This window comes from Lacerta agilis, chromosome 2 (genome assembly GCF_009819535.1).
Source record: "Lacerta agilis isolate rLacAgi1 chromosome 2, rLacAgi1.pri, whole genome shotgun sequence".
Taxonomy (NCBI): Eukaryota; Metazoa; Chordata; class Lepidosauria; order Squamata; family Lacertidae; genus Lacerta; species Lacerta agilis.
This window is the reverse complement of record NC_046313.1, coordinates 100,318,494-100,344,097: the sequence shown is the minus strand read 5'-3', so window position 1 is coordinate 100,344,097 and position 25,604 is coordinate 100,318,494. Positions and strand designations below refer to the sequence as shown.

The 25,604-nt window shown below is 45.9% G+C and overlaps 2 protein-coding genes across 2 annotated transcripts in view; both read right to left on the bottom strand.

Moving 5' to 3' along the window:
* Window positions 1–15,110, bottom strand: part of FAM107A (family with sequence similarity 107 member A) — a 57,827-nt gene extending 42,717 nt beyond the window's left edge. The window contains exon 1 of the mRNA XM_033141331.1: window positions 15,093–15,110. The gene's annotated coding sequence lies outside the window, so the exon portion shown is untranslated. The remainder of the gene's footprint in view (window positions 1–15,092) is intronic.
* Window positions 15,111–20,651: 5,541 nt separating this feature from the next.
* FAM3D (FAM3 metabolism regulating signaling molecule D) overlaps window positions 20,652–25,604 on the bottom strand; it is a 32,295-nt gene continuing 27,342 nt past the window's right edge. The window contains exons 8-11 of the mRNA XM_033141330.1: window positions 25,418–25,468; window positions 24,019–24,103; window positions 23,552–23,678; window positions 20,652–20,890 (exon numbers count right to left, since the gene is read on the bottom strand). Of these exons, the coding sequence (XP_032997221.1) occupies window positions 20,801–20,890; window positions 23,552–23,678; window positions 24,019–24,103; window positions 25,418–25,468 (353 nt within the window). The 3' untranslated portion in view covers window positions 20,652–20,800. The remainder of the gene's footprint in view (window positions 20,891–23,551; window positions 23,679–24,018; window positions 24,104–25,417; window positions 25,469–25,604) is intronic.

The window sequence follows — 25,604 nt, the reverse complement described above, 5'->3', positions numbered from 1 at the left end:
GGGGTTGTTTTTTACAGCACAATCCTGTCCACGTTTACTCTGAAATTGTACCTAAATGGCAGAATTACTCCTTAGTCAGTGTGCTTCAGATCAAGATCCTGTCCACGTTTACTCTGAAATTGTACCTAAATGGCAGAATTACTCCTTAGTGTGCTTCAGATCACGACCCTAAGTAACCTGGGACCAAATATATAAGCCTGCCTGTCCAATCGTTGAGGCCTAGTTCCTTGTCTCCCTGCCACCTGCAATGTGCCAAGTGTGCATGAAAGACAGGACCAGCCCTACATGTAGGCAGAGTGAGGCAACTGCCTCAGGCAGCAGATGCCGGGGGAGGTAGAAGTATCCCCACCATTTCTCCTGTATAGCGCAGTGGTAGAGCACCTGCTTCATAGAATCATAGAATTACAAGGGTCACCTAATCCAACCCCTTGCAATGCAGGAATCTCAACTAAAGTATCCTTGAGAGATGGCCATCCAACCTCTGCTTAAAATCCTCCAAGGAAGGAAAGTCCACAACCTCCTGAGGGAGTCCGTTCCACTCTCAAACAGCTCTTACCATCAGAAAGTTCTTCCTGATGTTTAGTCAGAATCTCCTTTTTTGTAATTTGAAGCCACTGGTTCGAGTCCATCAAGCTTGTATGTGACAGCTCTTAATATATTTGAAGATGGCTATCATATCTCCTGTCAGTTTCCTCTTATGTAGGCTAAACATACCCAGCTCCTTCAACCATTCCTCATAATGCTTGGTTTTCCAGACCCTTGGTTGCCCTCCTCTGCACACGGGAGGAGGCGAGGGTTCCATATTCAATTTCCAGGTCTAGCTGGCAATTTCCCTGCCTGAAATTGTCAAGAGCTGCTGCCAATCAGAGTTGACAATACTGAGTTAGGAGGTCCAATGGCCTGATTTGGTATAATACAGCTTCCTAAGTTCCTATCAGGTGTAAGGAATATTGTATCAGCAAACTTTTCAATAGCTCATGTTCCTTTGACAGCAAATTGTGTGTATGTGTCTGTCCCTCTCCCTCTCCCCACCCCCGTGTGTGTTATATGAGAGAGTTTTATAAGCATCTCTAGATTTGTTAAGAAACTCAGAATTAATCCAATAGTTTCAAATTTGAGGAGTTTTTGCTTGCTGAAATTTCATTTCATTTCTATTTCGGTAGTGGATCAGCAGAAGTACACATTCGGCAACATTTCTCTCTCTTCATTTTTCTTTTCCCTGCCGCTACATTTTCTCCAGTGGCAAAATGTGCGTTCCACACAGGTTCCTCACTTTATGGCTCTCCTGAAAGAGAGCATGCCATGCCATTGTCAAAGCTTTATGCCTGCTCTGCTCTCCTACGCTAAGTATTAATCATATGATAATTTCCCCACGCCTGGCTAGCATAGAGTTACCTTTCAATGGGATGAATGCCGCCAGTAATCTGTGGTTGCATTCTTGCTTTGATTTGACGAAGCCAGCTGCCAGCCCGCACATAATCTAAGTACCAATAATGCGAATTTAATTGCTCCATGGCAGGAGTGCCTTTGAATAGATTCAGGTCTGCATAAAATAATATTGCCATCACTATATTATGGCTGTTCGAAATCTGATCTCATGAACTGGGAAGAGACTGCGGTGATTAAGAAATCTTAAGATGTATAAACACAGCAATCCTATACATGCCTACTAAGTAAGTCCTATTTTGTTCAATGGGACTTATTTCTGGATCGGTGGGTGTAGGATTGCACCTTAAATTACCAGTCAGAAAGAGATTTAAGATACATTCCTAAATCCGCTTACCTTGAAGAAAGCCCAATTGAATTCAGTAGAAACTTATGAGTAAACATGAGTGGGATTGCACTGCAAAGGTTGCAATCCTATGCATACTTACATGGGCGGAAGACCCTTTGAACTCAGTGGCACTTACTTCTAAGGATTACTCCACATTGTGGACTATTTGTGTGAGCAGCAAAATCATTAATATTGGGGCTTTTAGCTGAATCCTCTTGGGTGAGGAGGTGGAATTTTCCAACAGCTTTTCCTCAGAAAAACCCTCTTTTTTTGGGGGGGGGAAATCAGCTCACTTAACGTTGAATGAAATTCTAACGTTGGTTCATGCTGGTTGATTGAAAGAAGGAGTGGGAGGAGGGGATGGAAACTGGTAGGAGTAGTGGGGACAAACCCATTGCTTCCTTTAGTTATTTTAAAATAATATTGAACAGTACTAAAAACTGGATCCCCGTTGTGTCCAAAATTCATCGATGAAGAAATTTGGAAAGCCATTTTGCAGAATATAGTGAGAACAGGATGTTGGGTCTGATCCAACAGAGCTCTTATGTCCCTACCCCCTTTATATTCTCTTGGGCAGGACTGGAATTTTCCTTCAGAAACAACTCGACAAAAGTGGTTAGTTCCACCACCCTCAGACGTACAGCCTGGGAGACAGACGGCTTTCTCTGTGGCACCCCATAAATTGTGGCACTCCCTCCTCACATAGCCACATCTAACTTTTTCACTGCACAGCTTCTGCCATATGCTGAAGACACACCTCTTTACCCTGACCTTTGACAGTTAAAATATTTTGAGTTTTTCTGGAGACCCATTAATTTTGCTGAAATTACAATGTTCCATTTTTGGTAGGAACACATTGCACTTGTTTTTGTAACTATGTATTATATCACTGGGACCTTATGGTGAAGGGCCATTGAGAAAGCTTATAAATAAATAAAAGGGAACACTATTTTCCAAAAATTTGTCAGAAAATATATCCTGATTAATTTTGGCTTAGTCGTATTTGAAATAAATCAAGGATGTTTCTCTCTAGATATCAGGTGTTGGATGATTTCCCAGAACGCACTGCTAGACAGGGCCACAGAGAAGACAAGCGCCTCATGGGTGTCAGGCTAAGAACATGTGAAGTCCGTTGCATGAGTCTCCTCACCCGAGAATTGGCAAGCAGCTCTGAAGCACTCTAAAATACAAGGGCTATTATGCTGCTGTCACCGCTGTGGCACTGGCTTCAAAGGAGGTCATTTTTTTGGTGGCGATTTTTTAGAGAGTGGAGCCATCAGCTTTGGCAGCAAGATTTGTCGGCTGGCACTTAGCCAGGAGGCTAAGATCATTGACTGCTGTCTCTCACTCAGCTTCTTTAAGTTCCCTTCAGCTTTATAAAGAATGGCAAGTGAATGGTTTCATGTCACAGCAAAGATTAGGATGAGGCACTCTGAGCACACAGGATGGGGGTGGCAAAAGAAGAGAGACGAGAATGATACTAATGGAAAGGAAGGCAGCTCAAAGCATAGAAAGCAAGAAGGGCAGGCGACAGCCTTGGCTTCCCAGCAGGGCTCACTATTTCTAGGGTGTACTGTCCACAGTGAGCTGGGCCCCAAACCAGACAACACAATAAAGCAGTGTCTTTAACCTCCCCCCTCCCATCCCCAGTGCTACAGGTTGTTTGGTACAAACTCCAAAATGGATTCCCATCAAATTGTGTTAATTGTAAGACTAAAAGAAGAGTCTTGCTGGATCAGACCAGTGGATATCTAGCCCTGCATCCTGCTTCCACAGTGGTCACCCAGATGCCACAAGCAGGACCCGAATGCTACAGCAATCTGCTAATGTGGTGTAGTGGTTAAGAGCGGTAGTCTCGTAATCTGGGGAACCGGGTTCGTGTCTCCGCTCCTCCACATGCAGCTGCTGGGTGACCTTGGGCTAGTCACGCTTCTTTGAAGTCTCTCAGCCCCACTCACCTCACAGAGTGTTTGTTGTGGGGGAGGAAGGGAAAGGAGAATGTTAGCCGCTTTGAGACTCCTTAGGGCAGTGATAAAGCGGGATATCAAATCCAAACTCCTCCCCCTCCTCCCCCTCCCCTCCCCCTCCCCCTCCCCCTCCCCCTCCTCCTCCTCTTCTTCTTCTTCTTCTTCTTCTTCTTCTTCTTCTTCTTCTTCCTATAGTTTCTGGCAACTAGAGTTCAGAATCATGCTGCATTGAACAATGGTAGTAGACCCTAGCCATTGTGACAAGTAGCCATTGATAGCCTGTTCCATGAATTTGTCTAATCCAAGTGGGTGGCCATCACCGCCTTTAAGGTATGCTTGTTTTTCTGGTTTCTGGTTTTAAGGCATTCATTCCAGTCCAGAGGTTGCCATTTGTGGCACCTTGGATACAATGGCGTCTTTGAGATCTTCCCCCTAGTGCCCACAAAGCCAACATTATCATTATCGTCACCATCACTGAAGGCAAAAAAGGGTGGTTGGTTTTCTACCCCTTCCAGTCCTTGTCTTTAGGCCCATGGCTTCCTTCTTTCACCATAAGGACATCAGAAGAGGCTGTTGGATCAGGCCAATGGGCCATCTGGTCCAGCATCATGTTCTCATGGTTGCTTGTAGGAATCAGATTCCTCTGAGAAACCTGCAAGTGGGAACTGAGCACAAGATCCCTCTCCACCACAGTCCAGCAACTAGTATTCAGAAATTTTACTTCTTTCGACTGTGGAGGCAAAGCACAGCATGTTCTGGTGACGGAGTGGTCGCGAAGACCATATGACACTGATCCTGTAAGATCTACATTGGCTCCAAGTATGTTTCCGAGCACAATTCAAAGTGTTGGTGCTGACCTTTAAAGCCCTAAACAGCCCAGTGCCGAGGGCCTTCTGGTGGTTCCCTCCCTGCGAGAAGTGAGGTTACAGGAAATCAGGCAGAGGGCCTTCTCGGTATTGGCACCCACCCTGTGGAACACCCTCAGATCAGATATCAAGGAAATAAAAAACTCCCTGACTTTTAGAAGACATCTGAAGGCAGCCCTGTTTAGGGAAGTTTTTAATGTTTGATGTTTTATTGTGTTTTTAATACTCTGTTGGGAGCTGCACAAAGGGGCTAGGGAAACCCAGCCAGATGGCCGGTGTATAAATAATACATTATTATTATTATTATTATTATTATTATTATTATTATTATTATTAATTATCTTATCACAGAGTTTAATTCAATATTAAAAGTAATCTTGCAGAGTACAGTTCTCTGAGAAAACTTTAGGAAAAATTCACCTCCTCCACAATAATTTGCAGTGAACCCATCTACCCCCCCCCCCCATTTTACTTTCCTGCAGCATGAAGAGTTTGGGGGAGACTGTTTTTACTCTTCCATGTATTGTCTTGGTTTTCTTCACATTGACTTATAGTCCCAGAACTCAACGATTTTTCTGCTCATCCCTTTGTCAGCTTGCCAAAGTGTCTCCTATTTGTCCTTCCTGTCTCCTGCTTCACAGGCAAAGAAGTGTAAAGTGAGGCATCTGCTTATTTTTTAAGTAACACAGAAATATTATATTACCTTTATTCCCTGACCTCAACACACAATAGTTTTCAACTAGTATCATATGACACAATGCTCTTCAGAGCCACGAGTGCTTGTTGTTGTAATGTTGCATTATCTATCTTTGAGAGAGAGAGAAAAAATCCTAATTTCCATGCTGGGAAGTAGCTGGACAAGAACTGGGCCAAAGCAAACAAGATGAATTTTAACAGGGAGAAATGTAAAGTACTACACTTGGGCAAAAAAAATGAAAGGCACAAATACAGGATGGGTGACACCTGGCTTGAGAGCAGTACATGTGAAAAGGATCTAGGAGTCTTGGTAGACCATAAACTTGACATGAGTCAACAGTGTGATGCAGCAGCTAAAAAAGCCAATGCAATTCTGGGCTGCATCAATAGGGGTATAGCGTCTAGATCAAGGGAAGAAATAGTACCACTATATTCTGCTCCGGTCAGACCTCACCTGGAATACTGTGCCCAGTTCTGGGCACCACAGTTCAAGAAGGATACTGACAAGCTGGAACGTGTCCAGAGGAGGGCAACCAAAATGGTCAAAGGCCTGGAAACGATGCCTTATGAGGAACGGCTTAGGGAGCTGGGTATGTTTAGCCTGGAGAAGAGAAGGTTAAGGGGTGATCTGATAGCCATGTTCAAATATATAAAAGGATGTCATATAGAGGAGGGCGAAAGGTTGTTTTCTGCTGCTCCAGAGAAGCGGACACGGGGCAATGGATTCAAACTACAAGAAAGAAGATTCCACCTAAACATTAGGAAGAACTTCCTGACAGTAAGAGCTGTTCGACAGTGGAATTTGCTGCCAAGGAGTGTGGTGGAGTCTCCTTCTTTGGAGGTCTTTAAGCAGAGGCTTGACAGCCATCTGTCAGGAATGCTTTGATGGTGTTGCCTGCTTGGCAGGGGGTTGGACTGGATGGCCCTTGTGGTCTCTTCCAACTCTGATTCTATGATTCTATGATAAGTTCAAGAGAGGACAAGCTGGGAATAGTAATAGTCCTACAAAGTTTCTGGCTGAGCTTCGCAAAATGAACAACATCCCCGATGGGTTTTTAATAGCAGGGAAGTTATGATTTTATATTGACACCAGGCACAATGCCTCATTAATAGGCTTCATCACAGTGTCCCGTTACCATGGTGTCATGGCAGGCTCCATGACAAACAGCCAAGTGGTCCCATTGACAGTTTATCCTCTTTCACTGTTCATGTTGGTTGCCAGACCAGCAGAATACAAATATTCTGGGCATTAGTTTGGCAAAAGCTGACTAAAGCACACTGCAGAGTGAAAGAAAAGGGATTTATCTGCCCATGGTCTGTAATTCATATAAACGTCGCCTGGAAAAGAGGAGGCTGAGAAGAGATATGAAGAGCCAACTTCAAAGATCTGAAGGGCTATCACATGGAAGATGCAGCAAACACTCCCTGGCCTCTGTTTCAGCCAGCTGCTTTATTTGCAAGCATGCCTCACTACAATCAGTGCGAACAAAAAAATAAAAATAAAAAACAAATCCTTCCAGTAGCACCTTAGAGACCAACTAAGCTTGGTCTTGGTATGAGCTTTCGTGCGCATGAAAGCTCATATCAAGAACAAACTTAGTTGGTCTCTAAGGTGCTACTGGAAGGAATTTTGCTATTTTGTTATTTTGTTTTGACTATGGCAGACCAACACAGCTACCTACCTGTAACTACAATCAGTGCGGCTTGCTCCCATCCATGTAAATGTGTATAGGATCGCAGTTTAAGAGTAGCCTATACATTCTTGCTTTGTGAATTTAAAACATGCTTGTGTGTCACGTGGGACATGCCTGTTGATACCTGTATCCTTCTGGTCACGGCCAGACCCGAAGGCAGGGATAGTCTTCAGACTAAACTTCCCTCCTTGGTAATGACATGGTGTAGTCTTAGCGTAACTCCTGCTCCTTTCTGTGATTACTGGGGTTGTGTCTTGCACAGACCCAAGGATTCCTCTGGGATGGGCCATCAACATATTTTGTCATGTTAACAGCCTCTGTCCCAGGTGAGGCCCTGGCCTGGAAAGGGAGTTTAGCCCGTGTTTTTCCACTGGCCTGGAATCTTCTCTCCAGTACTCCAAATGCTATCTAAATACTACTGTTCTTTAATGTCTACCATTCGCTAATGGACTTTGGTACCCTAGATCTATAACAACATGACTATTATTTATTACGTTTCTATACTGCCTTTCATCCGGGGATCACATAGCTCTTTACAATATGTGTAGGGTTATGCTGCGCTAAAGGCCTAGCTAATCAGTGACCCCGAGAATGTGCTCTTGCTCAAAACAGTAAACAGACCAAAGTTCATCAATCACACATTCTTTGCAAGGATCCCAGCACACCAGGCTGGCTGCTGCTCACCTCTGATATATGGCTTGTTACCACTGCTTCTGCCTATCAGGGCACTCCTATTTAAGCTTCAGGGGGAGGGAAAAGTGAAAGAGGTCCACTTTGCCTGCTTGACGCCTCAGCAGTTTAGCTGTTAAAACTCGATCTAGGTGCAACAGGAGGGGATGTTCTGCACGTTTCACAATAGGACGTCCCTATTTTCTTTGGAGAAATGTTGGAGCATATAACGCTGCCATTTGGGCTACCTCTTTGGCCTACAAATGTTCCCACAGAATTATAGTTCCAGATAACTGCCGTACAAAGGAAGTGTATGTCCGTCAGTTTTGGGGGCTTATGTGTGACTCCAGGAAGTCCCATAAGGCTCTCTTCTGTTTCTATATCTGAGGTATAGAAGGCTGCCGCCGCCTTCCCTCCTCCTGGCTTCTCCCCGCCCTGCCTAGAGGAAGAAGGGGGGGGGACTGTGCTTTGTTGGTGCCAGCAGCAGCAGCGCTTGAGCGGCCGCCATTTTAAGCAGCCCCTAACCGGAGCCCTTTTGCGCGCCGCTCACTGTCCCTCCACCGCCACCGCCGCCAGCTCCTGCTGCTCACAAGACACAGGTAAGCAGTCACCAGAACTCGTGGTGCTCTTACCCCCCCCAAATATAGTCCGCCCCCCCCACAAAGTCTGAGGGACAGTGGACCGGCCCCCTGCTGAATAAGTTTGCTGACCCCTGTTTTACAGCATCTGCAGCTGGCCATATGGAAACAATAACATTATTGCACTGCCACCTGCTGGCCACACAGCACAGCCAGCTGGCCCTCAGAAGTAGCAGCAGATAAATGATTAAACTTTTTGTTTCATGCCTGCCATAGAGATTGTTAGTGGAGTTCGGCTCGCACAGTGATGCTTTTGTCTCTCCTCTTCCCCACAGCAGGACTTTGTGCACCCTGAATAGCAATTCTGGAGGAACTGGGAACCCTCTGGAACTGCGAGGGGCTGCAGAGGTTTAAGAGCAGAGTTTCCCTTCTAGATGGGGTACCTTCCCAGGGTGATGAGCCCCATCCGCCCCTCCCTTCCCTCTAAAAACACATGCAGAAACTGCTTTCTTGGACCCACTCTTGGTCTCGTCTGCTCAGTTCACCTGAGACTGTCTTTGCATGCATCTTTGCATGCAGGGGAAGGCCACCCATGACCCATGACCCCTGCCTCCACAAACCCACCACCCCGGAGGGGTCCTAAGTCCACGCCAGCATTCATCAAACAGTGTCACACAGAGCTTCCAAGTGACACACCATGCGTGGCTCTCTTCTCCTATAACTTTCTAGAGGAAAACACAAAATGGAGCTCTCACTCTGGCTGGCAGCGAGTACTGGACCAGGCCCCTTTGCAGCCTAAAAACTCTCGGCACATGCCCACATTGCCCAGCTCCTGGTTCGGCCTCTAACTGTTGCTATGCCACAGCAATAATATCTCCACCGTGCCAAATGCTCCTCAGCGGCTCTGCAGAAGTTGAAAATAAATTCTGAGCCCACCTTCCTGCCCCACTCGTGGAGCTCTTTCCCCATTGTTCGCCTTTGCTTTCCAGATGAGAAATATATAAAAGTAAGTTAAGAGAAGGGCATGTGAATGGCTCAGCCTTTTAAGCGACGGCACCTCTCTCCCTTTCTCTTTAAAGTAGATGCCGTCCCAGGCCCTGAAACTCTGGCACAAACACATGACCAAGCTGCCTAAGTAGCTGGCATTACATGCTAATCCCCTGGAAACACTGAGGGTTCTCCTTCGGCCTGCTTCTCTGAATGAAAAGAGGCCTTTCCCTTTCATGCTCCAAAGCTGCCCTCTGTTCGGCAGGCCACAAACACAGATCTCTTGTCTGCTTTTTCCTACCCCTACTTCTTTTTACCCATTACAAATTGAGGAACATGCATTCTTGTCGTTGGGATGAAAAATGTTCAACTAGGGTTGCCATATTTCAAAAAGGACGCCCCCAAAGTTGTTGAGCTTTTTTAAAAAAATATATATATGCAAAAAACAAAAACAAAAACATTTCCGTCTTTCGGAAATTCCTCCCAGACTCATTTAGGGTGTCAATTTCCCCCCACTCCCATAATTAAATATGATGTTCAAAGATGATAAAGGGGAATAGCAGATCCTCCAAGTGAAGTGTCCCTATTTTCCAGTGAAAGTCCCAGATTTACAGAAGCTGTCCTGGTTTCCTGATTTGATCCCATAATGTCCCCCTTTTCCTTAGCACATCCCTATTTTCATCAGTGAAATGTTAGTGGATATGGTAGGATGTCCCTAGTTTCATTTGATAAACGTTGAAAAGTTTGAAACGTTGAAAAATGGTCAAACGCCTGGAAACAATGCCTTATGAGGAACGGCTTAGGGAGCTGGGTATGTTTAACTTGGAGAAGAGAATGTTAAGGGGTGATATGATAGCCATGTTCAAATATATAAAAGGATGTCATATGGAGGAGGGTGAAAGGTTGTTTTCTGCTGCTCCAGAGAAACGGACACGGAGCAATGGATTCAAACTACAAGAAAGAAGATTCCACCTAAACATTAGGAAGAACTTCCTGACAGTGAGAGCTGTTCGACAGTGGAATTTGCTACCAAGGAGTATGGTGGAGTCTCCTTCTTTGGAGGTCTTTAAGCAGAGGCTTGACAGCCATCTGTCAGGAATGCTTTGATGGTGTTTCCTGCTTGGCAGGGGGTTGGACTAGATGGCCCTTGTGGTCTCTTCCAACTCTATGATTCTATGATTCTATGATCGAGTTATGATACCCCAAGCTATATGAAGGCAGCCCTGTATTGGGAAGTTTTAAAATGTTTAATGTTTAATCATGTTTTTATATATGTTTTATACATACATGTTTTATATATGTATGTACAGTGGTGCCTCGCAAGACGAAATTAATTCGTTCTGCGAGTGCTATCGTATAGCGAAAATTTCGTCTTGCGAAGCACCAATGGGGGAAAGAGCGGTTTGATGGGGGAAAAAAATCGCGGAAATTTTTCGTCTTGCGAGGCAAGCCCATAGGGAAATTCGTCTTGCGAGACAGCCTTTCGCTAGCGAATGCTTTTCGTCTAGCGAGTTTTTCGTCTAGCGAGGCATTCGTCTAGCGAGGTACCACTGTATATGTATATGTTTTATAAATCCCTATTTTCATCGGAGAAATGTTGGAGAGTATGGGGTAGGGTGCTGTATGACTGAGAATATGCAGGAGAAATGAAGCACAAATTCCCACCACCTCTGACCACTGGGCGAAACCACCTGGGGATGATGGGAGTTGTAGTCCGACAACATCTAGGGACCCAAGGGTGAAGAACACTGACTTCAAGAAAATAACACTGGAGTGAGTGTTGTGAAAGAAGTTAAGGTTGGATGAATCTGTCAGTTAGGGCTCACTCCCAAGTTAAGTGTGCATGGGATTGCATTCTAAGATGCATAGATATGAGAGAGTTTAGTGTGATGTGTTATCTTAAATTTCTTTCTAATGCAGCATACAATTCTCTGTTATCGATCCCCAGATCCACACCCTACTCCAAGAACTATACAATCCTCCATGGTAGGGGAGAATGATTACAAAACAGTTTCAGTATGTATGAGGGTGAAACTTGTGAGTATTGCTAAATGCACCCCAATCTCTGAGCAGTGATACGTTTCTGGGGGTTCCAGCATCTACCATGGAACTGATTTTATTACAAAGTCACTGGTGACTGAAGTTACTGCACAGTTTCAGAAAAGAAGCATCACCAGCTTATTAACAATGCTTCCTTGATCTCCTGCCCAGTGGCCACATGAACTGCAGAGCATGACGACAACCTTAGATTTTTATGTATAGGGGAAGAAATGTTGCAAACACCCAGCAAGAATATCTCCCTCCCCCTTCCCTTCGGCAGCAGTGTTCAACACCTTGCAAGCCTCTTCTTCAGGGGTTGAAGGCCTACACATTCCATCTCACCTGTGCAAGAGTGAACACCTGCCCTCCTTAAAGCAAACAAACCAAAAAGGAGCGAGCAGCAGTACAAATACTACCAGAGTCTCTTCACCATGGTCTTCCCTCTATCCCAATCAGCTTATATGTCAATTGTAATTGAAAAAAGAATTTGCAGGGCTTCGCACAAGGGCTAAAGCACTTGAGGCACTGAGAGAACATGAAGGTCCTTGACAGGTAAACAGTATTAAGAAAGAACGAAGACACCAGACAATGGGATTAGGTCAGATCGGGATGGCAGGCCATCCTAATTGGCTTTTGTTTAAAATAACTCTCTCCTTCAAAGTAAAATAAAGGAGGGAAGCTGAATAAAGATAAGGGACTAGTAGGAGATTTTTTAACACAGAGAGATCAAAGGCATTCTCAATCCATGTGGAGCTGCCCCCCAGAATATCACTGTTTAGGGAAGTGGTGAACAAATAGCAATACAGTACTCACTGGCGGGCAAAGGTGGGGGCAGGGGGAGCCCCAAGTGCCATGCCTTGGTTTTTGTTTTTTTGGGACAACCCCCCCCCCAGGCGGATTGGCGTAGCGGCACTCACACCCCTGGCGGGCGGATTTTCGCAATTGTTGCAAAAATCCGCCCACTGATCAGTGTGCAGCGCTGGCTGCTGGAGATGTACCCCTCCTGCAGGTGGCGTTCGCATCCAGATGGCGGGCAATCCACCCATGGGGGTGTGCTGATCCTCCCCGGTGTCCAGTGCCGCACACTGGGCATATTTGTGCGATCGGCGGGCGGTGCTGGCACCCCTGGGAGGATCGGCACACCCCCATGGGTGGATTGCCCCGCCTCTGTGGGCGGATCGCCCTGACCCCGGGTGTGCGTCATATTTGCCACTTCGGGTGCCCCAGCGGCTTCATCTGCCACTGACAGTACTTAGAAAGAGAGAGGAAATAGCAAGGTCCTGTCCATTGGCTTGACTGGGACTAACTTGCTTGTTGCTCCGCTGTTCCTGGAATTGTCTCCATTAGCAGCTATTTCATCAGGCTGCGGCAGAGAGAGTAGTGAGACTGGAAAAACCTCTCTTCCTGTGCTTGGCTAGTAAAGGTAAAGGTAAAGGGACCCCTGACTTTTAGGTCCAGTCGTGTCCGACTCTGGAGTTGCGGTGCTCATCTTGCATTACTGGCCGAGGGAGCCGGCGTACAGCTTCCAGGTCATGTGGCCATCATGACAAAGCCGCTTCTGGCGAACCAGAGCAGCGCACGGAAACGCCTTTTACCTTCCCGCCAGAGCGGTACCTATTTATCTACTTGCACTTTTGACGTGCTTTTGAACTGCTAGGTGAGCAGGAGCTGGGACCAAGCAACGGGAGCTCACCCCATTGTGGGGATTCGAACCGCCAACCTTCTGATCAGCAAGCCCTAGGCTCTGTGGTTTAACCCACAGCCCATCCGTGTCCCATTTGATTAAACTTAACCAAAAAGAATCCTGTGACACTAAAATTAATGGGAAACCATTTGTGAGCATGTTACATTGTTGTTGTTGTTGTTGTTGTTGTTGTTGTTGTTGTTGTTGTTGTTGTTGTGTTTTTAAAAATGTGTTGCTGTTGTTGTTTGGATGAAAGTATTCATGGGAATTCATGGGAATACTCCTGGGACCGTCTTTTCAATATGACACCAATACTTGCAGCATTCCAGCTTAGCCAATGAAGTCCTGCTCTCTTCGTTGGCTTTGTGAATTACAGAACTGTAGAGTTGGAAGGGACCACGAGGGTTATCTAGTTCAGCCCCCTGCAATGCAGGAACTTTTGCCCAATGTGGGGTTTGAACCCATAAGAGGCTCATACTCTACTGACTGAACTATCACAGCTACTCCCCACCCCCGAAAGATGGATGATTTATCCATCTGATTAATTGCAAGGGGTTGCCCATGTATTTTGGAATAGGTTATGGATGCAGAATAGGGATGCGGGTGGCGCTGTGGTCTAAAACCACTGAGCCTAGGGCTTGCCGATCAGAAGGTCGGCGGTTCAAATCCCCGCAACGGGGTTGAGTTCCCGTTGCTCGGTCCCTGCTCCTGCCAACCTAGCAGTTCGAAAGCACGTCCAAGTGCAAGTAGATAAATAGGTACCGCTCCGTCGGGAAGGTAAATGGCATTTCCGTGCGCTGCTCTGGTTCGCCAGAAGCGGCTTAGTCATGCTGGCCACATGACCTGGAAGCTGTCTGCGGACAAACGCCGGCTCCCTTGGCCTATAGAGCGAGATGAGCAAGCAACCCCAGAGTTGTCCACGACTGGACCTAGCAGTCAGGGGTACCTTTACCTTTACCTTTACCTTTTATGGATGCAGCATATTTATTAGTGGTGGGTTAATACTTAATCATCCACACATCATTCCCCATTACAGTATTAGTTGTTCTGTGATGCATCCCCAATGTTGTACCACTATTGCCATCTGGAAGGTACTCTGTAGCACAGCAATCGTGGGACAATAAATAAACTGGAACATCTGTGGTATGCAAAGTTACAGTACTTCAGAAGGAAGTTATGGAACATCCACCAATTGGAAGCAAAGCAGTATATCTTCCCCAAGTCCTTTGATGGCACAAGCAGCATTGAAAGCAGGACCACGTATAACTGCCCCGATCCCATCGTGAGCACGAATAATCATGGATGTACAATAAAAAGGATGTCCGGAGAGGTCCTAGGTTGGGAACAGATTCCACCTAGTGGCTGCTTCTTAAGGCCGCACTACATAGAATCATAGAATCATAGAATCATCGAGTTGGAAGAGACCACAAGGGCCATCCAGTTGCACTAACTGTGTGCTGCTCACTTGCAGTCTGGATAGCTCTATTGGTTAGAGCATGGCACTGATAATGCCAAGGTTGCAGGTTTGATCCCCGTTTGGGACAGCTGTGTATTCCTGCATTGCAGGGGGTTGGACTAGATGATCCCTGGGTCCCCTCCCAACTCTATGATTCTATGATCTGTGCCTTTTCTTTAAGTACATGTGTGGAGGGTGGGATGCTATCAGGACAGGACTGCAGCACCCAGGGAGGGGAGCTTTATCCTGACTCCCTCCAACCATGATCCAGACAAAATCCCCCCTCCAGGACCAGGCGTCTTGGGGGAGGAATGCTCCCTTTGGTGCAAATGGGAGCTTTCACCCTAAGCTTCATAGTTGTGCTGTGTGGGGCAGGTGCAGGGAGGGACATTCATCTGGGTCACTGTTGCAGAGGAGAGGGAAGGGACAAACCTCTCCTCCTCATGAACCTGATGGCAGCCACCTCTTTTGCACCTGCAATTATTATTATTATTATTATTATTATTATTATTATTATTATTATTATTATTAAACAGCCCTGTCTTCTGTGCAATCAAAGTAACATCCAGTTTGGCACTTAAGCCATCCCGATACATCCATCTCAGCTAGTTAATTCCAGTAATGTCTAGCTAGGCAGTGCCGTCTCATCCAAAGTGGAAACACATAGCGAAAAAGTATTACCTTTTTCCCATGAGCAGCTCCCATGATTTTAAAGAGTTCAGTGCCGTTCCCTGCAGTGGTTTCAATTTAACTCTCCTGGCTTTGGCAATGCGTGTCAGAGAAAAGGCACAACGCCGGCCCCCTTTTGAAAAACGGACCTTTCTTATTCTGCCCCCGCTGCGCATGCCACTATGTGCGGACAGGCACCTTCTGCATCCTGCGCTGGAGAAAGGGCTGGTGGCATGCAGCTCCTTGCACACCCATTCTACTCGCCGAGTAAGAGGGGCAGAGAAGCATCGGGGGACAGCAGGCTCTTCAAGGTGATGAGCAGAAAAGTTTTCCCTTGATGGCTTCCCCTGGCATGTAAAGAATTCATTCCCCCCCTCCCTCTCCCCCTTATATACCTAACGACTGCCAGGGGCTACACACAAAGGCTGCTTTCATGCTGTCAATGCCCAGCTTCTAAGCAGAGTCCCTTCTTGTGGTGGTGGTGGTGGTGGGGGAAAGCCTGTAGAAGATTAGAGTAATCAGACTTGACACAGCAAGATGTCACAGAACGCAGAGCCAAGCTGAGAAGGAATCCAACCTGCGCAGCACAGCTGGGCCTCAGCAGCCTGAGATCCTTCCTTGCCTAGAGGTTTTGTGCCACCCTGTCTTCTTCTCTTCCTCTGTCCGTATCCCCACGGCCTTCTTCTTACCTCAATGAAGCTTTGGAAGGAGAGAGCTTTGGGAAAGGAGCGCACGGAGACCCGCTTCTGGAGGAGCAAGGTGGTGGGTTCCTGCTGGAATCAATCCTTCTGCGCCACTGAGATCGGGAACAGCCAGGCGGCCCCTGAACTCTCTCCCCACAATGCACCCCCCCCAAATTCTTGCTGCTGCCCACAGAGAAGAAGCTTAAACCGTGACGTTGCATAACGTGAAGGCAGCAAGCCATAACCAGGGAGCAAATCAGCCTTGAGCGGACAGGCACAGCCCTCTACTTGATGTGGTTCTGTGCTGTTTTAACGGGACAGTCCTATGCATTGTCTTTGGTACAGCTGACAGAAGGTTACTAGATTTTTTTCAGTGAATCCGGGGACAAAATAAATACATACATACATACATACATACATACATACATACTACACGTTCGGGATGTTGATGCTGCAGCTATGGCGGTGGCAGAGAGGTGGCCACCACCTTGACCTCAATCGCCATGTTTCCCCTTCCTCTGAGGCTTCTATCTCCTTTCTCCATGAGCCTGGGCAGCCCCTGAGTTGTTGGTGGTGGGGAAGCGGGTGCGCGGTGGATCAGGCACGGAAGGCGGAGAAGGAGGGCCAAGAGCGGCGGTGGCGGTGAGGCTCCGGCAGCGCAATGCTTACCTTCCCATCGGAGCAACCCCAATCCCATTCCTACTTGCGTGCAAGCAGGAGGTGGCGGCGATTCCTCAGCTGGGAAGGGAGGCTTCCCGTTGCCTAACCGAGAGATCCCTGCCCCCTCCTGCTTGCTTCGATAGGCAGCATGAGGACTCCCTTCACAGCTTAGTTGCTGGGGTCAGGGAAGGTGGAAGCAGTCCAGAAGCTGCATCTTAGAGCCCCTGCACCACCATCATATGGGGACTTCTGAGCAGCTCCTGAAGCCAGCCAGAGCCAAATGCTCCGGGCTGCTGAGACTGCCGCTGCTGCATTCCCCGGGGACATTAGATGAAATCCGGCGACATTCTGGGGATGGAATTTGTCCAGGGACTTATTCGCAAATCCGGGGACTGTCCTCAGGAAACGGGGACGTCTGGTAACCCTAAGCTAACACAGTGGTTTGGCTTGACCTTAGGAGGCGTACTCCATTGTCCCTCAAGACGGACAGAGGCCAACAGTGGACAGAAGCCAACAGCCTATCATCCCCAGCTACTTTGGCTAATGGTCAGAAAGGATGGGAGGCACCACCTTGGCTACTATATATATATATATATATATATATATATATATATATATATATATATATATATATATATATATATATATATATATATATATATAAAATTAGGGGTAGCCAAGGTGGTGCCTCCCATCCTTTCTGACAATATATATGCGCTAGTTTTTAAAACATATATATCTGAACTTAGTGGTACAGAAGGAGCACCAAAGGTGGATTAATTGCAATTTTGTAGAAACAACGATGCCAAAACCAGGGAGCCAAGAACAGCACCGAAAAAACATTATCAGTTACATACAATGAAAGCCTGCCAGAATAAAATGGTCTTTAGCAACCGAGGGAATAGGCTGATGGTAATTCATAGGGCAAAGGGATGCCATAATTCAGGTGCAGCCACTGGGAAGCGCTTTTCTCTTGTCCCAATCAAAACAAGAGGCCGAGCAAATGCCCCCCCCCCTTCGTAAGTGGGCTGCGTGTTATGGAAGGAGGCAGTGAAAGTAAAACCTCTAGCTCTCTAGCACAACCACACCATAGAGGATGCAAAGAAACTTGGGAGACTGTAGTTTAATCCTCAACAGGGCTTGAATTCCCCAAACCCTTTTGAATGAGCTTCTGTTCTTGTGCAAAAGAGGCTAGTGACTCTTTTTTTTTTAAGAGAAATTTTTGTTCATCAATGACAAGGTCTAACATTTTTTCTGCTCCTATTCCTTTATAAAGGGAAGATTTCCACCTGCTGGTTAGAAGATAAAACTGTGTCGTCGTTGAACGATTGCCACCGTAGTAGAATTCTTTTTATCTTCGGTGTGGAGGATAGGAATATTCGTCACCGAGCATTCAATCCATTTCCAAGTCGCTTTAGTTATTTCTGCAGAAGCAATCTATGGCCGTGAGGCAGAAGGAGGTGTACAGCCAGAGCTTTGTTTGATGCTGATGTCTCAAGGAAAAATTTCAGGCGCACCCACGTCAACAAACACGACGTGTAGGTCAGCAATAAAACAATAAATCACCTGAGGCTCATCAACTCCCTTGCTGAGACAACACCACGGCCGGCCCAAGACATTTGGGTACCTGAGGCGAACCACAAAATGGCAGCCCCACACACACCAAGGAAGAAGGGGAGGGAGGAGCCCAGCAGCAGCTGTAAAGGTGGCATTGTGAGGAGCTGCTGAGGAGGATCCAGCCTTCAAACAGTGCATCAAAACCATCACACCATATTTGGTTGGAAGCCACCCAGAGTGTCTGGGGCAACCTAGTCAGATAGGCAGGGTATCATTATCATCACCATCATGGCCACCAGCCTGCAGGCCTTGTGAATTTTGCCACCTGAGGCGGTTGCCTGGCCACCACAGAAAGAGGATGGGTTCCTCTTGGCTTGGTCAGGCCCAGGCTGTTCTACTACTGCAAGGGGCAGGGGTACCTATGGCCCTCTAGCTGTTGCTGGGCAACAACTCCCCTCCTTACCTGCTCATCACTGACCCAAGTGCCAGGAACTGATGGGAATGGGAGTCTAATAGCAGCTACAGGGCTTCAAGTTCCCCCACTCCTCTGCTAATGTAAACTAACGCTTGGAAGAAGCAGAAATTACCAGCAATACCACTAGTAGTAAACAAAGACAAACAAATGAAGGATTTTATGAAAGGAGGGTATAAGAGAACAAACATTTCATAGGAACGCTAAACACAAGAAAAACTAAAATTATAAAAAGGACTTACTTTTTTTTTAAAGCAACAACCCAAAAATCTGAGTGATTTAACTGTACAATGAAAGAACTACATGAAGGCTGAAGACACACATACCATACAGAGAGCTCAGTGTTCTCAGATCCCCATTTTTATATAGTGTCTGGCAATATGGCCTATCAGGGAACCAAATGCTGATAAGACAGCCTTCTCCCTTCCCTGCTCACTTACCCACACAGTATTGTATCTAATACAAGTCCTACCTTCAGAGTAGATTCACTGAGATTAATAGACCTAAGTTCATCATGTACATTAATTTCATTGGGCCTGCTTTGAGTGGGACTCGCATTGGACACAACCCAGTATCACTGAGGCCTTGTTGGTTGTGCTGCCATTGGAGGCTGCCTGGTAGGGTTGCCAGGTCTGCTTCCAAAAAATAGTGGACAAGCTGGGGGGGGGGGGGTTTAAATTAAATTATATATTTTCTTACAAACATTTTAACACGTATTAAAATACCATTTCATCATAAAGCTTTTGAATAAAAAAATGTCCACTATTTTGTGAAAAAATAGTGAACATAATGTGAAAAAGTGGACTGTCCACTCAAATAGTGGACACCTGGCAACCCTACTGCCTGGTTGGTGCTGACCCATGGCAGAGCCCTTTCGGTGGTGGCTCCCCGGTTGTGGAATGCCCTTGCTAGTGAGGTACACCTGTTTTCATCACTATTAACTTGAATTTGAAACTCCTGTTTACTCAGGAGTTGGGTGTCTGAAGAACAGTCTTCCTGGCAACTTGGGTGGAAGTATGTCTTTAATCACAACTGCTTTTAGAATGTTTTAAATTGTAATTTGTGTGTTTTAATATTGTTTCAAAACATTTTCCTTAAAAAATAAATAAATTGTGTATCTGTTGCTGCCCTGGGCTCATTGCGGAGAAACAGCAGGGTATCCAATAATAAATAAATAAATAAATAAATCACTGCCTCCTCCCCTTTGAAACCTATGCCCAGAGGGCTGTGGTGGAAGCTGCGAGACCATGCTGTTGTGTGTGAGGTGTGTGTGCTTTGTTTCTGAGCCAAATAAATGATGACAGCAGTGGCAGCAACAGTGACTGGCAGGGCAAGAGCTCCATGTTTGAGGGAGCCCTCAGCCAAGTGCCTTTTAGGGCTCACCTGGCCGTGGGCTGTGGTGGCAGCAGCCGCACTCGGCTCTGAGGTGGGCAGCTGCCAATTCCATATCCCACACTGCCCCTGGTGTTGTGCTGCTTTGGGGCACTATGGGGAAACAAAATGGCCGCCACCTGACACTGACTGGATTAGCAGTTTTGAAAGGGGGACTAGGGACAGGCATTAGTGAGAAGCCCTGTCAGTGAGCTAAGGGCCCTGACAGCTGCCCATGGGTGCTGTTTTCTGGCGCCATGCATTTGACAGACCCATCCAATTTTTGATTTGCTGGTATGCTAGAGACAGATAGGGCTGACATATGTCCCAGTTTTGAATTTGCAAAACGTCTGAGGAAAGCCGGATGTATGGCAAGTAGGGTGGTTCTTTTTTCAATGCTCTAAAGAGCCAAAAAAGCCCCAAAACTTTATTTTTTGGGGGGAGATGTTCCCTCCCAAAAGCTCAACAGCTGCCCCCCCCATAAAAAAGCTGAACAACTTTGCCAGGATTTTCACTTTTAGGAATATGGCAACCCTAGAGGTAGAACTTAATATAAAAACAGGCCTCACAGCATACCCACAGTGCAGAGGACTCTCTCTCTGTAAATATACATACTTGTGTGTAAATATTATGTGTGTCTTCAGTTCAAACAACTCTTCTCAAGCCCTTTGCTGTTGCTATTTGAGGGTCTTGGCTTCCCACCTGACTGCAGGGCTTCCAAAGACATTACATAAACCGATTGCTGAATACCTTTTCACAGATCCTCTTCTTCACCTCTGTAGAATCTATTATTAATACAGCGCAACAGTACTGAAATCCTGTGCTGAAATGAAGCATGGTAGTAGATAGCGCTCTGTGTTCAAAACCCCACAGGGCAGAGGGCAGAGTCTGATCGAATTGGTTCCACCATATCTGAGGCAAAGTGAAAAGTCGGTCAGCTGGGAGCCACTGGGAGCTGTTCTGAATTTAGCTCATTGTCATTCCAGCTTCTTAGGTACACAGCCCTCCATTTCCAGAAGCTCAGGCCAGCCGTCATACTTGTTTGTCTCCTTATCATTTTTCAAGTGCTGTGGAAAGTAAAACGGAGAGAGACCGTCAACTGTATGCAATGAGTTCGGTGCATAAGAATTCCCCTTTATGCTTTTTGCATAGGATTGTCAACTGCACATATGGCTATGCCTTAAACTGAATCGAACCATTGGTCCGTCAACCTCCATACAGTGGTACCTTGGGTTTACGAACTTAATCTGTTCCGGAAGTCCGTTCTTAAACCAAAGCATTCTTAAACCAAGGCGTGCTTTCCCATAGCAGTGGGTGGGACTCAATTTACAAATGGAACACACTCAACAGGAACCAGAACATGTTCTTATTCCAAGGCAAAGTTCACAAACCAAAACACCTACTTCTGGGTTTGCAGAGTTCTTAATCCAAGTTGTTCATAAACAAAGTTGTTCTTAAACCAAAGCACCACTGTATTTCGTTTCTATTCTCACTGGCAGAGCAGGTCTTCCCTGTTCCTGCTTCCCAAAAAGATCCTTTAACTGGAGATGTTGAGGGTTAAACCTGGGACTTTCTGCATGCAAGGCACATGTGGTACAGGTAAGTCCTCCCTGCCCTCCAACCCTTTCAGGACAATTCCAAGCTGCTGTTTGTGCAATTTAGCATTAATCTAGGAATATGGAAAATAGAAACTGCCAAAGAGAGGTGCGAAGTTGTGTAGGCTCTGTGGAACAGACTTGTGTTCTCCACTGTCACTTGCAGTAACCCTGCCCCTTCCTCCCCAGCCTGCTCCAAACTACCGCCTGAGGCAGTCTGCCCAACTGCCCAAGTGTTCATACCGTTAAGGAAGCGTATCCTAACGTACTGCCAAAACCCGTATCCCTGTAATTTCCACCCTAACTTAAGAGAAAGGGAGTAGCATTTGGCCACCATTCTCCCTGTAGGCTCCGTCCTTCATGTCCACTATATTTTTCCTTGCATCACAAGTTGACTTGTGACTAACTACAGGCAAATCAGCCAGTCTGGGTTTCTCTCAGTTTCTTGTTTTTCCAAACTTATATTCAGTCCTTCACATCTCTGCATCAATTTGTGATTATTATTATTATTATTTAAAATAAATCCTCATGAAATTTCACCAGCATTTGTAGTGCTAATTTCTCCTAATAAACACATTTTTGGATGTAGTCTCTCTCTCTCTGTCTCTCTCTCTCTCTCTCTCTCTCTATATATATATATGATTGCCCACAATATGATGCATCTTTGCATGTTATTTTCACAAACACTTTTATGCACCCTTTCCCTGAAATAAATGCGTTTCTGTAGGCTTTCTTTAAAAAAAAAAAGAATTGGAGAGCTGCAATGCAAAATTTGAAGGACAAATTTTGAAGGATAGCTGTGTTTCAGTTTACATATAGGTTCGAGAAGTGCGAATTAGTTAGTTTCTCATAAAAATGCAAACAAAATCAAATTTCTGTCCTATCCCTACTCACCGTATCCTAGGCAGAACAGGAATGAAGACTAAATACTTGTATTATTTGCCGAGTGTGTAGATGCGGAATGATTTGCCCATTTGAGTGTGTGGAATATGAAGGAGGATGGTTCAGAACACCCTCTGCTTCAGAATAAATGGCTGCCATGCTACCTGTCCAAAATGCAGCACCTCAGAGGGGCATCAATAAGAAGGTGTCAAATGACCGCATCTCTCTCACTAGGTTTTCTCTTGAGGAGCTGACCCAATGTGCTCCGCAAATAGCTCATGTTCAGATTGGTGCAGTGGATGTGCAGGAGGTTATAATGACCACCGCAGTGGTACCTTGGTTCTCAAACGCCTTAGTACTCAAACAACTTGGAACCTAAACACTGCAAACCCGGAAGTTAATGTTCCAGTTTGCAAACTTTTTTCGGAAGCCGAAAGTGCTCCGTTTTGAGTGTTGCACTTCCGATTTGAGTGTTACGCTGAGGTCTCTCTGTTTTTGCAATTAATTTTCCGTTTTTGTTTCTGCAGCTCTTTTTGTTTTGTTTTTGTGACTGTGTGGAAGAACCCAGTTCAGCTACTGATGGATTGATTGTGTGAACGCAGTACATTGTTTATTGCTTTCAATTTATGGATTGATGGTCTCGTTAGATCGTAAAATTCATGTTAAGTTGGTGTTTTGGGGGTTGTTTTTAAAAGTCTGGAACGGATTAATCCGTTTTGCATTACTTTCTATGGGAAAGCGCGCCTTGGTTTTTGAACGCTTTGGTTTTGGAATGGACTTCCGGAATGGATTAAGTTTGAGAACCAAGGGACCACTGTACGAGGAAGCACATCTCATAGTTGTGCATCTATTAGGGGCAAGTGTACTGATTAGGGCTGCGCACTGGGATTTGGCCGAGGCCAGAGCCAAATGGGGCATATTTGGAGGAACTCAAGAATTGGATGAGCCAGGGAAAGACAGCCCCAGATTGGGCCAGAGTGATCTGCTGCTGTCAGGGGGCGGAGCATCAGGCAGGAAGGAGAGGCAGGCACCCTATGGGAAAACACGTGACCATCAGGAGAAGGAGCTCGCTTCTTGTACGGTGCATATTGCTTCCCTGCAGAGAAGGCACTTGCAAAGGAGCAGGATTGTCGTGAGAGAAGGAAGGTTCAAACATGTCTGCTTAATAAACCAATCCCTAAAACATAAATATACAAGCAGTATAATCACAGGTGCCTATTGGGATTGCAGCCACTTTTCACGAGAAGGTACCTGCTCAAAGGGGCTTTGGTTTTTGAGCCCCTTCCCTCCAAGAAACACCCAGTTGTCTCGAAAGCCCAGCTTGGTAGCGTAGCTGCTTCCCAGTTCAGCAAACAACTTCCGTGCTTCATCGTTCAGCCTGCAGAGACGGGGAATATTTATTCCTTCGTTATACTTTGCATTCCCTTTAAAATCCCAAAGAGGTGTACAAAGCTTAAAACACCTAAGACTTTTTTTGGGGACAAATTAAGAATGTGTGTGTGTGGGGGGGGGGAAGCAGCAGCAAAATGACTGATCCAGGTGAGATGAAGAGAAACAGGCCAGTGATTTTCTGAGGCCGTCGAATGGCCAGCAGGTGTGGTGTGCAGGGAGATTTGGAAACCGGGATCTCCTAATTGAAGAGCTCGGCTGGCAGTATAGCATGTTATACACCAAAGACCCCCAGAAATCCAAGCCACACACTCCGGCAGTTCACTCACTTTGTCGCTGGGTCATCATAGGAAGCTACGAGCACGATGGTACCTGTGCTAATTGTTTTCAGGAAATCCAAGAGCTTCTGGACATCTAACAGGGAAATCAAAGGGAAATTGTGAGGCTTGCTCTTTTCTTATCCTGCCATCTAGCGGTCTCTCAAGATACATGCCGAACAAGGAGACAGCACTGAACAGGCGACACCAACAAGGACTGCCTATATATATGGCGCTTTCTGTCAGGATTCAGTGCAAACACACACACACACACACACACACACACACACTTCAGAACCTACTGCAGATTAAGAAAGAGAGAACACTGTTTTTCAGGGATTCTTAAAGAAATGGAACTCCCACATAGAATCATTATCCCTACCACATTTATACCCCACATTACGCCCAAGGAGCTCAAGTTGGGGTACGTGGTTTTCCTCGCTGCCCCATTTAATGACCCCAACAACTCTGCAAGGTAGGTTTGGGGTGAGAGACCTGCGACTGGCCCAAGAGAACCCAATGAGTTTCATGGCTGAGTGGAGATATGAACTTGTGTCTCCTCAGTCCTCGTCCTACATTCTAACCACTATACCATGCTGCTTCCCAAACTTTAACAATATAAACCAGGCTTCCTCAAACTTGGCCTTACAGATGTTTTTGGCCTACAACTCCCATGATCCCTAGCTAGCAGGACCAGTGATCAGGGATGATGGGAATTGTAGTTTCAAAACATCTGGAGGGCCGAGTTTGAGGAAGCCTGATTATATGTGTGTGTGTGTGTGTGTGTGTGTGTGTGTGTGAGTGATATACCATCTGTCATGCAAAAAGGATCCTTATGCTATGCTTTGGGACACATCAGCTGCCTGAAAGGGAAAAAAACCCTGAAAAAACAAAATCTCCTTCCTAAATAACCCTCCCTGCTTGATGGCAATGGATATAAAGGCCTTAAGTTGTCCAGGAATGCCATGTTCCAGTGGGACCCAGGTGTCTTTTAAGTTCAGTAGTTTCAGTGCACAAAAGGCTAGGTTTTGCTTCCATGGATTCATCAGTCAATATACACGTTTTTTGGGGGGGACATGTTATTTTCACGAGCACCTGCTTTTTACACCCTAGCATATGTGCACATTGCTTGGCTGAAGGACCACATTGCAGAATCCTCAGCAGTGCAAATTTGGAACAATGGCTGTGTTTCGGTGTGCATATTATTCCAAAAAGTGTAAACGAGGAAGCTTCACCTCTGAACGCAAACGGAACCTAATTTCTTCCCTTTTTCTATGAGAAAGACACAAATTCTTTCCTTCAGCTCTTCCACCCACATGTTGCCACTCAAAGCTGGTCCGTTCATTCTGCCGGTCAGCACTCTGCAAACAATATGGTCAACTCTGTGGTTGGCACTCTGTGGTTGACCTACCTCCAGAATACATGTCAAAGGCAGCTGTCTTGAGAAGCTGTCCACTGCTTCCTAGATATTGGAATGGAAAAAACAGCTTTGAAGGTAGTGTGCTTATATATACACACACGTTGTTCTTCAGATATGTTAGAGCAGTGGAATAAATAATAAAATGTTTCAATTAACTATTGAACTTAAAAAGAGAGAG